This window comes from Pleurodeles waltl, chromosome 9 (assembly GCF_031143425.1).
Source record: "Pleurodeles waltl isolate 20211129_DDA chromosome 9, aPleWal1.hap1.20221129, whole genome shotgun sequence".
NCBI classification, from domain to species: domain Eukaryota; kingdom Metazoa; phylum Chordata; class Amphibia; order Caudata; family Salamandridae; genus Pleurodeles; species Pleurodeles waltl.
In genome coordinates, this window is record NC_090448.1 from 979,405,519 (window position 1) to 979,421,077 (window position 15,559).

General features: G+C 44.2%; 1 protein-coding gene across 1 annotated transcript in view; it reads right to left on the reverse strand.

The window, feature by feature from the left end:
* Positions 1-293: 293 nt before the first annotated feature.
* ESRRB (estrogen related receptor beta) overlaps positions 294-15,559 on the reverse strand; it is a 205,923-nt gene continuing 190,657 nt past the window's right edge. Inside the window, exon 7 of the mRNA XM_069206011.1 lies at positions 294-2,645. Coding sequence (XP_069062112.1) covers positions 2,401-2,645 — 245 coding nt within the window. The 3' untranslated portion in view covers positions 294-2,400. The remainder of the gene's footprint in view (positions 2,646-15,559) is intronic.

The window sequence follows — 15,559 nt, forward strand, 5'->3', positions numbered from 1 at the left end:
AAATATATTTGTGTGATCCTCACTTGATATACACTATATTATTGATGGTCCGCCAAGGACCCCATCCCCACGTAATGTGAAGCGCCCCATTGCTTCCTAGCTAGTTTCACACACATAAATAACAGTACATAAATACATACAGCAAACAAGTGACTGTTATCTTACTTTACTTCCTTACTGGGAAAATCACAAAGAAGCAGATGCTCAAGAGGTGAGGGTTATCCCACTTTACTTCCTCATGTCATTATTTCGCCACATATGTGTTCAATAATTCAGCAAATGCAATCTGTTTTAGATAGTTTAATTGTATTTCACTATTTCACAATAATTGCCACCGGAACACATCAATGGTGTTAGGGACAGATTTGCTTTGTTTCTTTTTTCTGCAGTGACCCAGTGCATGTACTATAGACAAGAAATATTACTCCGCCGTTGGTCTATGTACAAGAGATATGGCTCTGGCCCTAGAAGCAATATATATATACATGAAATGCTACGGGCCTCAGGCGCACTTTATATACACAAGAGATCTAGCTCCTCTGTCTGTACAAACGAGTGGCTCTTGTTTTAGTCTGTACATATCAACTTTGACTTTGTGCACAACATACTGTTCAAACCACAGTATATACATATAAGTATTGCTTTGACTTCAGTCTGTTCGCAAAATATAGGGCTCAGGCCGCAGTCTGTACAGAAGTGATTCACGAGTGAACTGGCCTGGGGCATGGTCCACACACAATATATGGCTCCAGGCGCAGTCTATACATGTTACATTTGGTTGTGCCTTCAGTCTGTACACGTCTTATAACCCGGGTCTCAGTGTATACAGCAGATATACGTCTTACGGCAGAGTGCAAACACACTCTGCTGTGATTTCAGCCTCAGCCTGTATACAAGAGTTTGGAGTCAGGCTTCAATCTGTTTAAATGAGATAGGGCTCTGACTGCTGACAGAATCTGTCTGAAGTCTTATTTGTGGTCCATACACAGGAAGATATGGCTGAAAGCTTAGACTTCATTACAAATAAACACTGTCTCACAAAGACTGGCATGCACCTTCCGGTTCTGATGAAGATGAGGTCGCATGCGTGGCTTTCCTTTGTATCTTCTGATGTTTTTCTCTGTAGTGGGACTGTCCTTGCGGTAGAACCAGATGTTACATCATTCAGGATATAAAACAATAGGCCATGTAAGTGATGTAGGCCACGCAAGGGACATATTTGTGGTATAAAATAAGTATTCTCACACTCGTTGCACGTTAGGGACTGTTGCTATTGTCTTATGGTACATAACTTGGTAGTTGATGTGAGTGGTTTAGCTGCAGGTGCCCATCTCTATGCCGAAGTCACATAAGCCTTGGCGCAGTTTGAGTCCTTGGCTTCCCCCATCTTCGCACTGCACTCCATTGCTGTATGACTCAAGAGCATGTTAGAAGGAAGACAGCTACATATGGGACGATCATCTGAAGAAAACAACCAGAATTCGAGATGGAGAGTGATTTGCATTGGAGCATGGGGTGCAACTGCCAAACCAGTTGGAATAAAGGATCGAATGGGAATGCTGGCTTCATGTGACCTTGAGCAGACAGATAAAATGAGCTTCCCCAAAACCATGAATCTGGCTTGTCAACCTAAATACATTTGAGGATACCAGAGTCAGCTAGATCCAAATTGCTAAGGATAATGATGTCAACTTCTGCAATGTCCTTAGTGATGTAAGTGCCTCTGCTCAGATGAACCTCCTAGTTGAGGGACCTGCAAATACTTCATCAATTAGATTACCCAGATCATTTTGTCCTGCAATGGCAGGGCAGTCATTATGTCAGGGCATCTGTCGTTAGGGACGCAGGTGTTACGCAGCTGGAGTCAACTCATCGCCTGAAGATCAGGCCCTTAAAGTGCATGGACCGTGGCACATCTTGCAACCTCAAAGCATGTAATCAAACCATGAACACCAATCAAAGTTCACCTAAAATATCAGAAACCAAATCCTGCAGAGCAGCAGCACTATTAACACTTGTGTGTTGTGGGACCACGATGGCACCGGGAATACTAGAATGACCATTCTTCCAGAAGCAGGATATGTCTCCAGATCTTCATTGATATCTGCTTCTTTCGAATCTGAATCTTTTTAAATTCTCAGCACAACCTTTTTTTTTAACTTAAGAGAAGTTCTTTTGATCAAAGAAATTAATGTTTATAGGGTAAAAGTTGTTTGTACATTTGAGCAGCATAGTTGATAGTTCATAAGTTATTTACTCTTGGAAGGGAGTGGTTGGCGAGCAAAGATGGCAGATCTTTTTCTTCGTGTGTTTTGTTCAGACCTCTTGCCATTTCTGTACATTTATAGTTTTTCTTGGTTGCTTGGCAGTCTAAGAATAAGGCCAAAGTCTGGTGCAGTGTCAGACCTTGGCCTCCAACATTTCCAGGAAGAGTTTGTGCATAGGGACCTTCCCCTGCAGCTTGATGCTGTAGAAGTGCTGTACGGCCTTTGCAGCAGTCTGCCGCAAGAGGGGAAGGGTCAGCAGAAGCTTGCCAGCCCTGCGGGGCTCGTCCTGGTGCTGGCTATGCTCATAGTCCTGAAGGGCCTCGTGGAGAAGGTCTTGCAGCTTCTGGACACTGTCCACATCCTCTATATGCATGGAGTCTAGAGGGAGAGGTCAAAGGCAAAGGTCAGCATAGACTACATACACCGTTTTCATAAAGGATGACTTTTTGAACATAGGTTATACTAGCTGAGTTGTACAAATTATATCAGAACGTGTATCGTTAAAAGAGCAAACAGATTGCAATCCGAGGGCAGAGCAGCCAAGCAGCCAGTGTGCTACAACAGAAACCCGACAGTTCACATACTCTGCTTGAAGATGTGCTGAACAACATTGCTTGAACGAAATGGACGTCAGCATAGATGTACGAGCCAAGCAACAATATTAAAGTACATACGCAATTTGTAGGTAGGGCATGCAAATCTGTTTTGCAAAGGGTGATGGTGGAAAATGAGCCGGTGAGCTTTGCTAAAAAAAAAAAACATATAGCAAACAAATATCGTAGGCCGTAGAATTTCCCCTAAAGGTTTTTGTGGGAAAAACCTCTTGCACAATCAGTTTTGCAGAAAATGTCGCCCTCGAGTGAAATACTTTCCAACATTGTGTAGTTAGAAATTTCGCCATGTTCCTAACACTGCACCCATGAAATTATAACTCTGCACACCCCTAGCTGTAAATCAACAATGAGAATTTTGCACGTGTGTCCCAATATTAGAATAGCATTGAGAACTGCAAGCATGGATTGTTGAAGGCTGCCTTCTGCCATTAGTGTTTTCTTGGAGTGAGATGTGGTTTATGGGTTCCAAAAAGTAAAGTTCCCTTTTGCAGCTGGAAAAATTTGCCCTTTACAAAAATGAGTGAAGTTTCCTGACCTCACCAAGGAAATGTTTTGCTAAATCAAACTCTATTCTCTGCAGACAGATGTCCTACCCAAGAAGGGCAGGGCTTAGGACTGCAGAGATTTTTTCTGCTGTCACTCACGAGTGCTCTTACCTTTGCGTTGCAGCAAGGACACACAATAGGCTCCGCTCCCAGCCAGGACTTTGGGCAGAAGAAAATGAGAACCAGGGGCTTAGGAGTCAGGAACAAACGGGTGCCTAACATCTAAACACATTCTTGCTGTCACGTAGGGCCCAACTGTGCTTTTATTTTATTTTTATTTTGGCACGTTTAAAAAAAAAAAAAAAACTACTTGCACTTTGCTGTTGATAGGCAAGGTTTAAAATAATTAATTGGTGTAACTTTTAATTCACAGTCTACAAAAGAACCAGGCCTAGGGCCCGATGCACTAAGAACAGGGTCACAAAATACTGATTGTAAATTTGCAACCACTAATTTTGCGACCAGTGTGGTAATTTGCGAACCGGCCTATGTACTAATAGATCAGTTCACAAATTACCAATCCCTAGAGGGTAGAAATTTGATCTATATCATGAATAATAATGAGTTAGGTCGCAAATTGCGACTCACCAGGACATGTAGACATCAGAAGGATGGTGTCCTGCTGATGGCAGAAGACCACCATTTCTGTGACTGCTTTTAAATAAGCATTTTTTTTTTTTAAAACAACCAGTTTTCCCATCCGGAAAACCAGATGTGTTTGAAAAAAAGGAAATTAAAAGTGTAAGTTCCATTTTTTAAGAGTATTATTCTTTAAAAAATGTTTTTTTTTAAATTCACCAAGGAGAAGGAGCCCCCAGGGCATACATTTCTGTTTTCAAATGGCTTACCATCTCCTTTGAGGAGGTGCTGAAAGAAAATAAGTTACTTACCTGTAACTGTAGTTCTCCAGTATTGGAATCTTTCATAGATTCACTTGCTTGAATCATTCCCCGTCGTCGAGATGGGAGTCCCTGGTACTGTCAATAACAATGTGATGTAAAACATAATGTATCAAGGCACTTAGGTCCTCATTATGTGCATGGCGAGATGCCCCGCCGCCCACCGTGCTGGCGGTCAACAAAAGACCGCCAGTGTTGGCGGCCGGCATCCTGCCACATAATGACGCAAGGAGCCTCACCGCCATTGATTGCGGTGAGGCCCCCCATGTGCCATGCTGGTGGTTGTTGGCGGGGGTGGATGCTGCTCCACTCTCACCGCCACATCACTCCCTACACCGTTTTAGGTGTGGCGGTGTATGGAGAGGCGGCGATGGAGGTGGAGCAGCATCCAGGGAGCCAGTTTCCTCCCGGAGCGGGGCGACAGAAAAGGTTAGTGCTGTCCAAGAGGGAAGGGGGAGAGGGGTTTGTATGTGAGTGTGTGAGTGAATGGGGGTGTGCGTGGGGGGGATGTGTGTCTGAGTGCATATATGCATGTGTGCAAGTCCATGAATGGGTGAATGTGGATGTGGGGGGTTGGGGTTTGGGGCTTGGGGGGACCTGTATGTAGGGGTCGGGTGGCAGATGGTGAGGGTCAGCCTGAGGGGACCTGCATGGGGTTTTGGGGGTGGAGGGTTGGGAGGTCGGTTTTTGAAGTTTGGGTGGATGGGGTGTGGGGGCTGTTCTAGGGGCTTGGTGGGGTGGGTAGGGATAGTGGAAAGGGGGGAGGGGCCAGGCATGTCACACACAGTGTGAGTGCTCTTCCAGGGGGCCGCTCTGCTAATGTCCTGGATGGGCACACCAGCAAATAGCGCAGTGGACATTGCTACAGCTCTTGTTGAATGGGCATGCGTCGGTCTGTGCAGAAGCTTTCCTGCAGCTCTGTGGCAGTAATTGATTGCACTTGATATCCACCTATCAACCCCTTGCTTGGAGAGTGTTTGGCCTTTCCAAGAGGAACTGAACGCCAAACATAGCTGATAGGATCTTCTAAAGTCTTTGGTTTTATCCAGATATAATTTCAGACATCTTTTGACGTTTAAGGAATGAAGGGCCCGTTCGGCCGATGTGTAAGGATTTGGAAAGTACAACTTTAAGACTACTGGCTGATTAATGTGGAAATACAAAGGGACTTTGGGTATGAACTTTGGATTTGTTCACAGTATTACCCTATATTCCTTAAACTGCAAGAAAGGATCCTGTATAGTGAAGGCTTGGATTGCGCTTACCCTTCTTGCTGACGTAAGGGCAATAAGAAGCATGACTTTCCATGATAGGAATTTCAAGTCCATCATGTTTATAGGTTCAAATAGATGTTTCATTAACTGGGACAAAGCTATATTGAGCGGCCAAGAAGGCGGAGGCGGTCTGGCTGGTGAGAAAGTCTGGAAGAATCCTCTGACGAACTGTTGGACAATCCTAGTCAACAATAAGGACGGTAAGTACCCTGATCATCTGTAATGGGATATTGCAGCCAAGTGAACTTTATTTGAAGCTTGAGCCAAACTAGTTCTCACTAAATGGAGAAGATAAGGAAGAATCTGCACCGGTGATGATGAGAACGGATGCACTTGAGCTTGTTTGCACCATATGCAAAATATTTTCCATTTAAGAGGCTCTGGAAAGGATGACTCTATAGTCCCGAGAGGTGTCTAAGTGTGCAAATATATTGTGTTCAGGAGGCAGAATGTCAAATGAGGTGAAGCTGGGTCCAGATGCAGAACATGACCGTTGCTCATTGTTAGCAGGCATGGTGTTATTGGGATGTTGGGACTCTCTGATAGGAGAAGTAGCTCTGTTTACCAGTGCTGGTGAGGCCATACAGGGGCAGTCAGAAGTATTTTGCAGTGCTCGGCCTTGATCTTGGCTAGGACTCTTGGAATGAGGGGAATGGGAGGAAAAACATAAGCATATATTCCTGACCGTGCCATTGAAACCGCATTTCCTAAAGAGCTCAGATGGCGATCCCAACTTGCATTTTGCATTCTGGGGTGTGGCAAAAAGGTCCAGGTTTGGCTTGCTGCATTGATAGAAGATGTGGTTGAGCACCTTCTGAACCAACTCTCATTCATGATTGGATGTTGTCAGCCTGCTGAGAGAGTCTGCTATGATATTTTGCTCTCCTGGCACGGGTTTTGCTCATCGATGCACTCCGTGGAGGATAGACCAGTTCCAGATGTGCTGCAATTCTTGAGATAAGAGCAGAGATATAGTGAGTCATTGTAGAATTGTTCATACATATGAGGACTGGCAAATTCTTTATTTTTGGCAGGAAAGTTTTAAAGGCTAGGTGAACTGCTTTGAGCTCGAGAATATTTATGTGGTAGGTCTTGTGATGGGTTTTCCACCTGCTGCTGACCTGCAAGTCATGAAGGTAGGCTCCCCAACCTTCCGGGGAAGTGTCGATTTTTATCACCCACAGGAATGGCGGAGTGAGAAATGAAAGACCCACTGACAGATGGGAACTCTGGGCCCACCAAGACAGAGATGTGATCATGATCTCCATAATTCTGATTGTATCGTTGAAAGACCCTGTTGACTTCGTCCACTGACTGTCCAGTTGTTCTTGAAGGGGTTGCATCTTGAGACGGCAGAATGGAATGAGAGGGATACAGGAAGACATCATCCTTAACAGGGATTTGAAGAGGCAAACAGAAAGAGATTTTCTTCTTTGTACCAATTTGGTTAAGATAATTAGCTTTTGCTGTCTTTCGATGTAGGTTCAGCTTTGTTGAGTGACGTGTCCAGGACTGCACCCAGAAAGGTAATCTTTTTTGAGGATTGAAAGTTTGACTTCTTGTAATTGACAGTGAGACCGAATTCCCCAAATAGCTGTATACAGGCCACTGTTCATGTCTGTGCCTGTGCCTTGGCCTTGATCAGCGAGTCGTCCAAATATGGGAATACCTGATGCTTTTTCTTTATCACGAATGCTGCGACCAGAGCTAAACATTTAGTGAAAATCCTGGGGGCTGATTTGAGGCTGACTGGGAGAACTTTAAATTGGAAGTGACTTTCAGCTACCATAAACCTGAGGTACTTTCTGTGGGATGGATGGATCGGGATGTGGAAGTATGCATCCTGGAGATCGAGAGTGTACATACAATCTCCTGAATTTAAAAGCGAGAGAATATCAGTTAGAGTAATCATACTGAATGACTGCTTGTTGAGATACGTGTTCACCTCCCCTAGGACCAAGAATGGATACCATTCCTTCCATTTCTTTTGGATGAGAAACAATTGTGAGTAAAAAACCCTGTTTCTATCTGAAACAAACAGGAACTTTTTCTGTTGCTCCCTTGTCAAAACTTTTCTCTTGAGGAGATTTGGGTGTGTTTGAGTGTGTGGTGGAAGAGGTCTTGCTGGTGGAATGTGTAGGAACACCAGGGTATGGCCAAAATGGATAAGGTTTATCACCCACTGATCCGAAGTGATGTCTTGCCATCAGCGAAAATAATGGGAAATCATTCCTCCTATTTTTGGATTTGAGGAAAGATCGGTAGCCGGCGTCCGTATAAAGTCATTGTCTACAGCCTGCATCCTTTTCTTGCCGTCCTGCTCTGGATTTTTTAGTGGGCCTGGTATAAGTGGCCTGCGGCAGCTGTCTCTATGGGTATTGAGGAAGAAAGGACCGATAAGCAGAGGAGAAAGCTGGATATCTATGTTGCTAGAAACCACCTCTGTATGATGGAAACCCCCGCCCTCTGGCACCCCAAAAAGGTTGTTCCTTAAATTGAATGGTTCCAAGAGATTTGGCAGTGTCCATATCAGTTTTTATAGCCTGCAGGGTATCATCAATATGCTTACCGAAAAGGGTTTCACCATCAAAAGGTAGATCAAGAATCTTGTTTTGCACTGCAGGTCTGAATGAAGTTGCACGAAGCCAACCCTGCCTTCTAAGATTGACGGCCCCTGCCAGTTGTCGAAAAACAGTGATAGCAATGTCCATTGCACAGTCAATACCCTCTGCTGAGGCTCTTTCCCCCTCTTGTAGTACTTTCTTTGCCTCTACCTTGGCATTTTCTGGCAGCTGGTCTAAGTAAGGAACAATGTCCACCCATAACTACCTGCCTTACTTGCCTATAATAGCTAAGGAATTTGATGCCCTGACCATGAGAGAAGACATTGAGGAGAAATGCTTTCTGATGTTATCAAGTCTCCTCTCCTCTTTATCAGGGGGTGCAGACATAGGCGCTGAAGGGTTTTCGGACCAACGTTGGGCCGCCTGAGTAATTACCGAGTCCGGTTTGGGATGTTCTGTTGGACATGCTCTGGCGACCTCTGGTGTCTTATATTTCTTGTCTAGGCGGGGCAGCCCTGCAGTAACGGTTGAAGGATTCTTCATCACCTTTAGGCCCTCATCCAATATATAGTCGACTATAGGCATGGATTTTACACTGTCTTGATAGAGTTAAAGTCATAAAGAAAGCAGTCCATCTACTTCATCGGCATAGGCAATGCAAATTGTTTTGTGTCTCTCTCTAATAGAATATGAAAACCACTGGTCACCTGATGGTGAATCCACCAGAACAGGAGAAGGAGTGGATCGTGTAGGTATTAGATAATCATCCCCTCTGTAGAAGCACCTGGCAACTACCCATCTTCTCTATCATCATCAGAGGTTAATGGATCTTGCAACGGGACTGTCTAAGGCGTATGTGTGGCATCTAAGGTAGAGATAACCCTGTTTGAGCAGACGTGGCAGGCAGTGTTACTGCTGAGCTTGATATTATAGGTGACTGCTGAGGAACAGTAGTAGCAGTAGAAGGTGGAAACCACTTTCGATAATCCACCAGCATTAACTGCAAGGCCGATATGAGGGATACAGGAAAAGGGACCCCCTCTTCCTGATATAAGTACTGCTCATGAGGTGTTTAAAAGGCTTGAGGATCATATACGTCGGACCCATATTGATTATCATCATCTAGTCCTTGGCACTTCACATGTAACTCAGACGGGCTGTGAGCAACACCAAATGGCCCCTCATCATCTGAATCATCTCTTCTAATAGATGTGCTGGAATCATGGGTGACACCTTGCTAGGAGAAATGTGGGACGGGGTTAAGTACCTGGTTTTCCCTTGCCTCTTGTTATTCTCTGCCGCTGATGGTGTTGTCTATGGTATCGTCGATGGTGTCATCGTCGACATTTCCGACGGTGCAATGTGCTGCAACGTTGTGGGCCCCGTTGACAAGGCGGTCGTCGAAAGTAGAGATGTAACCGATGGAATCGTCATCGCTTTCGTCAATGGAGTAGAAGGGGTAGTTATCTTCAATGCCATCGGTCTGACTGAAGGCGCTGTCAACGATGGTGTCATCGTCGTGTGTGCAATCGAAGCACTGCACACCCTAGAGACCGTTGTTGTAGTAATGGTCGTCGATGTTGCTGTTGACACTTTTGTCGTTGATGGTGTCGACGATGAGGACCTCGCCGACGATGTCACGTTGTTGATGTTTTTTCAGAAGGTTTCTTGAAGGAATGCTGAACCCTAGGGGTTGGTGCAGTTGGTTCAGATGAACCCTTTTTGCACCGTTATGAAGAGGCAAAATGCTCTTTCCTCTCCTTGTGCGAAGATCTTCTGTGAAGAGAGCCAGAAGGACTGCGATGTTGATAAGACCCTTGAGTGGTCTTTTTTACGGCCTTTTTGGGCTGCTTACTAGAAGCACAAGAGTGAGATGATCTGTTCCTTTTGTGAGGCTTTCTTGAGGACATAGAAGATTTCTCATTGTCAGATCCAGAAACAGGATCTTGCCTTGATTTTAACTTATGGAGCCAAATAAGGAGCCGGCCCTCTGTGTTTTTGTATGGATCTTCAAAATAAAGCCTTTTCTTGCCATAGGTCATGCAGGCTCTAAAAAGACTCTTTTTCTCCTTGTCTTACATGGTGGATGAAGCCAAAAATCAGTTATTCACCAGACCAGTATATGGGTTAGGAGACTCTAACTGTTAGAACTAAGATTCTGTGAAAAAATATTCTCAGAAATGACTCTGAAAAGGTGTGACTGAGCAGAGCTCATTAGAGACTCCCTAGCATGATGTGCGGTATAAAATCTGAGGGAATAGAGTGTCTCACAGGAGTGTTCTAAAGGGAGATAAAGCCGGATTGGCTGAGCTCTATCTTTGGTCTCTTTTCTGAATAGACTTAGATAGCCTACAAAAGTGAAGGCCTAAGGGCCTTGACACATTCTGGGGCATACTTATAGTGCCCTAGTGCCACCTTGCGCCACATTAACGTCATTGTTTTTTACGTTAATGTGGCCCAATGAGGCCAAAATCCCTGTTCCTTATTTACAGGGTGGCGCAATGCATGCATTGTGCCACCCTGTAAACCTTTGCGCTACATTATGCCTGTGCTAGACATAATGTATGCAAAGAGAGTGTTCCCCTGTAAGGGGAGCCGGAAAAATGGCGTAATGGAAATCTATGAGATTTTCCTCATGCCATTTTTTACTGCACTTTAATGCCTGCTCAAGAGCAGGCGTCAAAAGGGGCCTTCCATTCTTTAGAATGGGGCCCTATGTACTCTGCAGGAGTAGAGCCAATATTTTGGTGCTTCTCCTGCAGAGTACATCAATAGCATCAATAATAATGACGCTATTGCCCCCTAACCAGCTCCATGGTGTGCCGTATTTTAAATATGGCGCACACATGGTGGCGGTAGGGGGGTGCTAAGGGGCGCAGAGAAAGAGGGTCTTGGCACTGAGTGCAGCGCCACTTTCCATAAATCTGCCCCTATGTTTTACATTACAATGCTATTGTAAGATACTGGGGACTCTCATCTCGAGGATGGGGAAAGATTCAAGCATGTGAATCTATGAAAGTTCAAATACTGGAATAAGATTCTTGTTTTGTGACCGGAATTTAGTCGCAAAACATTAATACATGCTAATCTGATTCAGGATTTGGAAGTGTTACTCTAAATACATCCCTTCCAAATACCGAATTGGCATTTGGGCGCTAATCTAGAATGTGGTTTAGAAACATGTTATCAAATCACAACTTAGTTTTGTACATGAGAATAGGTCTTTTTGGGGTCACAAACGGCTCAGGTCTGAAAATTGGACCCTTTGCAACTACAAAAAGGTTTTATACATCTGGCCTTAAGTTATGAATTCTACCTCTCCTACTTTTTTAATTTGTGTGATCCTGGAAACATAACTTGAAGCCGAAGCTTGTGGTGAAAAGTTTCCTGTGGCCATCCGTTTTTTATTCATTGTCATTTTATTGTTGCTATATTATATTATTTGTATTTCTCTGGGTGCGTTCTGCCAATTTTATGGCCCTGCTGTGCCTCTGGTGTCTGGTGCCTTCAGGCCCTGGTAATGAGGATCCCATCTCCGATCAAATTTGCTGTCTTAGAGTTGTAATTTGTAAGCATCAGTGTGAATATAAGTGATAATATTACTGTTGATAATCCAGTGCTTTACAGATTTGCTGGATCTGCCAGGAGGTTGTTCAAAGTGAGAACGTGCCCTCTCGCCTATTTGGCTTGCACATTACCTGGCAAGTTAGAATTTATGTGTTTATTAATTTGTGTGTTCTTATACAGGGTGCTCGATCCTGAGGCATTAGACCATTGTGCATGAAACAAGGGAAGAAATGCTTCAACTCACATCATATTGTTGGAAGATGAACAATTTAACAACTGATCAAGCACAACCCAGTAACAGATTCAAGTTCAGTTATGCTAGTTGCAGAATGAGCCAAGAAGCTGCCAAGTGGCAGGATGGAGTTAGTGAATGGAAACAGGAAGAAAGGAAGTGAATGTGAATTGAAACAGATGTAGGAACCAAGAATAGGAAAATAGTTTGAGAAGGACACAAAAAAGGTACAAATTTAAGTTCAGAATTGAATGGTATGAAGTGTCCGAAGTAAAAGGGTAAATGAAAAATGGAAGAGAGTAGGAAGCTAGAACTAGAGGTAGAACTAGAGGTAGTGATTGGTGGTGGCTAGCCCTCATATTCAGCTGCTGGTCTATCTGGACTGTGTTGGGTTTAGATTACAAGTTCTGTTTAAATGTGTTCTCCTGAATCTTGGTTTGGCGTTCTGATAGGGATGAGTTCTGCCCTCTGCGTTGCAGCTATAGTGAACATCCATATTATCACTTTAGTCCAACGAATGTCAATGGAAAGTTCAAATACACCAGGCGAGATCTTTTGGTGAATAATGTCGCAGCAGATCTAAAAAACAAGCAGGCATCATCAAACAAAGGAACAATCTGAAATACATATTGTGGGTGACGCAGGACTCATTAAAGAGAACTACCTTTGGTAGCATGTAGAAAGATTGCAGAAAAATGACCCTCAGTAAATAAAATGATTGTGAAATACAGGCTGGAGTGAGAAAAGACCCGATGTGGAGAAAGAACACTGTGGTAAATGTAATTTAAAATATAAGGGGACAAAGCAGCTGAGCAATTTGTACGAATCGTCCGTGGTAAATCATCTTAAAGGGAATGCTAAAGAGGTATCTCCCATATTAGACAAACTAGCACAGCATGGGCCAGCACTTTAGATAACGTTCTAGGATGTCTTCACTTCATAACTTTTTGAACTATTGGGGTTTTCTAAATTTGGTATGTAATGTATTCCATGTTTTATATTTCTAGTATACGATCTATCTATCTATCCATCTAGATAAAGATATATAGCACTCAGAAAGAAAACATATTTTCAAACAGAAGAGCAATATCAAATAAGTATATATGTATGTATATTAATATATTGAATATATATATGTAGCACACATACATACATTTATGTGATATTGCCTTTTCATTTCAAAATGTGCTATCTTTATGGTGTTTAAGGTTTATATGTGTATATTCATATATGTGTGTGTGTGTGTGTTTGTGTGTAAATATACATGTATATAAAACATGGAGTACATTACATCCTAGAAATAGAAAACTTCAATTAGGAGTTAAAAAGGTTATGAGGTTAATCGTGCTACTTTCTATAAAGTTCTGCAATGCCTTGTAAAGGGTATTAAGCACTACATAAAAGCAGTTACTATACATACGTGAATGTGTGCGTGTATGCGCATCCTGTGCGTGCGCCTGCTGGTATTGCTTTTTAGATTAGCATTTTCAAAATGAGATGTAATGGAAAATACTATTGAATTCCAAGTGTTAAATGCATATTCCGTTTTCTATTATTCTATTACATGTATTGATGCAAGTCTCAAAAGTCTTTTCCTTTACTTGGAAAGTATGGGCACAATATCTGATCCCAAAAAGTTATCTTGCAGAGGCCAAATCACAAGCTGTTATTTTTACTGTGATCTTTTTTCCGTGGGGCTCTGCCTTTTTCTCCGCATTGGATGGCGGCCTTGAAATAATACTCAGTATACAGTTTGTGACACGGGTGAGGATGGGTAAGAGGTGGTAAAGTGTCATAAATTTGGTCCCTCCCCTGATACGATATTGGTGGACGTGTGGAGGACAGAGGGATGTTCGGTCTGCTGAGATATGGTTAATTGTAAAGCGCTACTTTTTCTTCTTGCTTCTTGCTAGGGTTTTTATTGCCGACGGTGAGCAGAGGGTGCAGCTGCACCTGGGCCCATGTGTGAGAAGCGCTCACTTCTCCCATTAATTGCTCTTTTACTCTTCAGCTGGGGGTATAGAGGGCTACGTTCTGTCCATTAGGGTCCACGGCGCCCTTGAGCTGCAGACCGTGATTGTGATGCAACGACCACTACGTACATGAATCTCAGCACCGGAATAGCCGGGGGCGTTCAGGAGCATCAGCAGGGCTGAGGGGGAATCGCATTGTCATGACAACAGCAGGACTGATGTGCCCTGGCAGAGCTTTGTGTGGGTCACAGTTTTAGAACCGCTGACCCGGAGTGAGGTGCACTGACAGTGCTGAGTGGGAGTCCAGGTGCTACAAGTCCGACAGGAGCAGCCGGTCAGGAGAAGTGCGCAATGAGAGCTTCATGTGGCTCCCAATACATGATATGTGTATGTAGACCTGCAGACCTGCATAGAGCTGCATTGGCAGAGCTATCAGTGGATCTCAGCAGTGGAAGGGCAGGGGGTCCAGGGACTGGGATTGAGGTGGACTGACAGTGCTGAGTGGGAGTCTAGGTGCTACAAGTCCGACAGGAGCAGCAGGTCAGGAGAAGTGCGCAATGAGAGAGCCTCATATGGTTCCCAGTGCTTGAAATGTGTGCAGCTCTGCAGACCTGGGTGGAGGCGCATTGACACAAAGTTTTCAGTGGATCTCCGCAGTGGAATAGGAGGAGTCTGCAGGCTGGGACTGAGGTGCACTAGCAGAGCTGCATGTAGGTCCCAGTACAACAGCAAGTGGATATGCGCTGGCTGAGCTCTCTGTAAAGACGAGCAGTCCAGGACTGAAGTGCATTGGCGATCTTCCGTTGATATCCATACAGGTGCAGCCGTGAAGGCTGCATGGAGAGACAGAGTTCTCATGTAAAGCTGCGGTGGCAGCAGATGGCAGGAAGATGGTCAAATGAAAGCAAGGCCCTGCGTTTGGCATCGAATGGAAGTGAACCGCAGCCTCCACACTTGGGAGTTAGAACAAGGACCTAATGTACACGGGCATTTCATTTAATTGTTTCTATGAAATAAAGGCGATCAATAAAGTTAACGTTTCCCCAAACGCAGGCCATAAAGTGCAGTGTTCGTGACACACAGAACACATTGAAAGTGCCAGCCAAGAGTCACGACCCCTATTAGCATCCTGGGACAGTCGACCTCCCACCAACAAGTCTGGGTGCTTCTGTATTTAAGGTATTTCATTTATTATTCATTTTCAAAACTGCGATGACAGTTCTATTAAATCAAGCACTGACAAAGCCAGTAGTTTTGATCTGTGTATAGTGGTAACCTTTTTGTGTTAATATTTGCAGCGACAAATGTAGGCATTGGAGCGAGTGGGGGAATGGAGAGTGAGACTCGCGGGGTGAAGGACAGGTAGGGAAAATCACGAGCAGAAGTGCGATTGCACTGCCTGTGGTGGAGACACACAGTAGGGAAGGAAGCCGTTTAAGTGAGAAGCGCTGCATTACAAGAAGGAAAGGGTGTGTGTGTGAGAGAGAGAGAGAGAAAGACTCTAGTGCTCAAGCCTATATTTAGAGGGGCCATCTAGGGAATTATGTCACAATGGGGGTCATTTTGACCCTGGCGGTACGGGACCGCCAGGGCTAAAACGACAGAAGCACCGCCAACAGGCTGG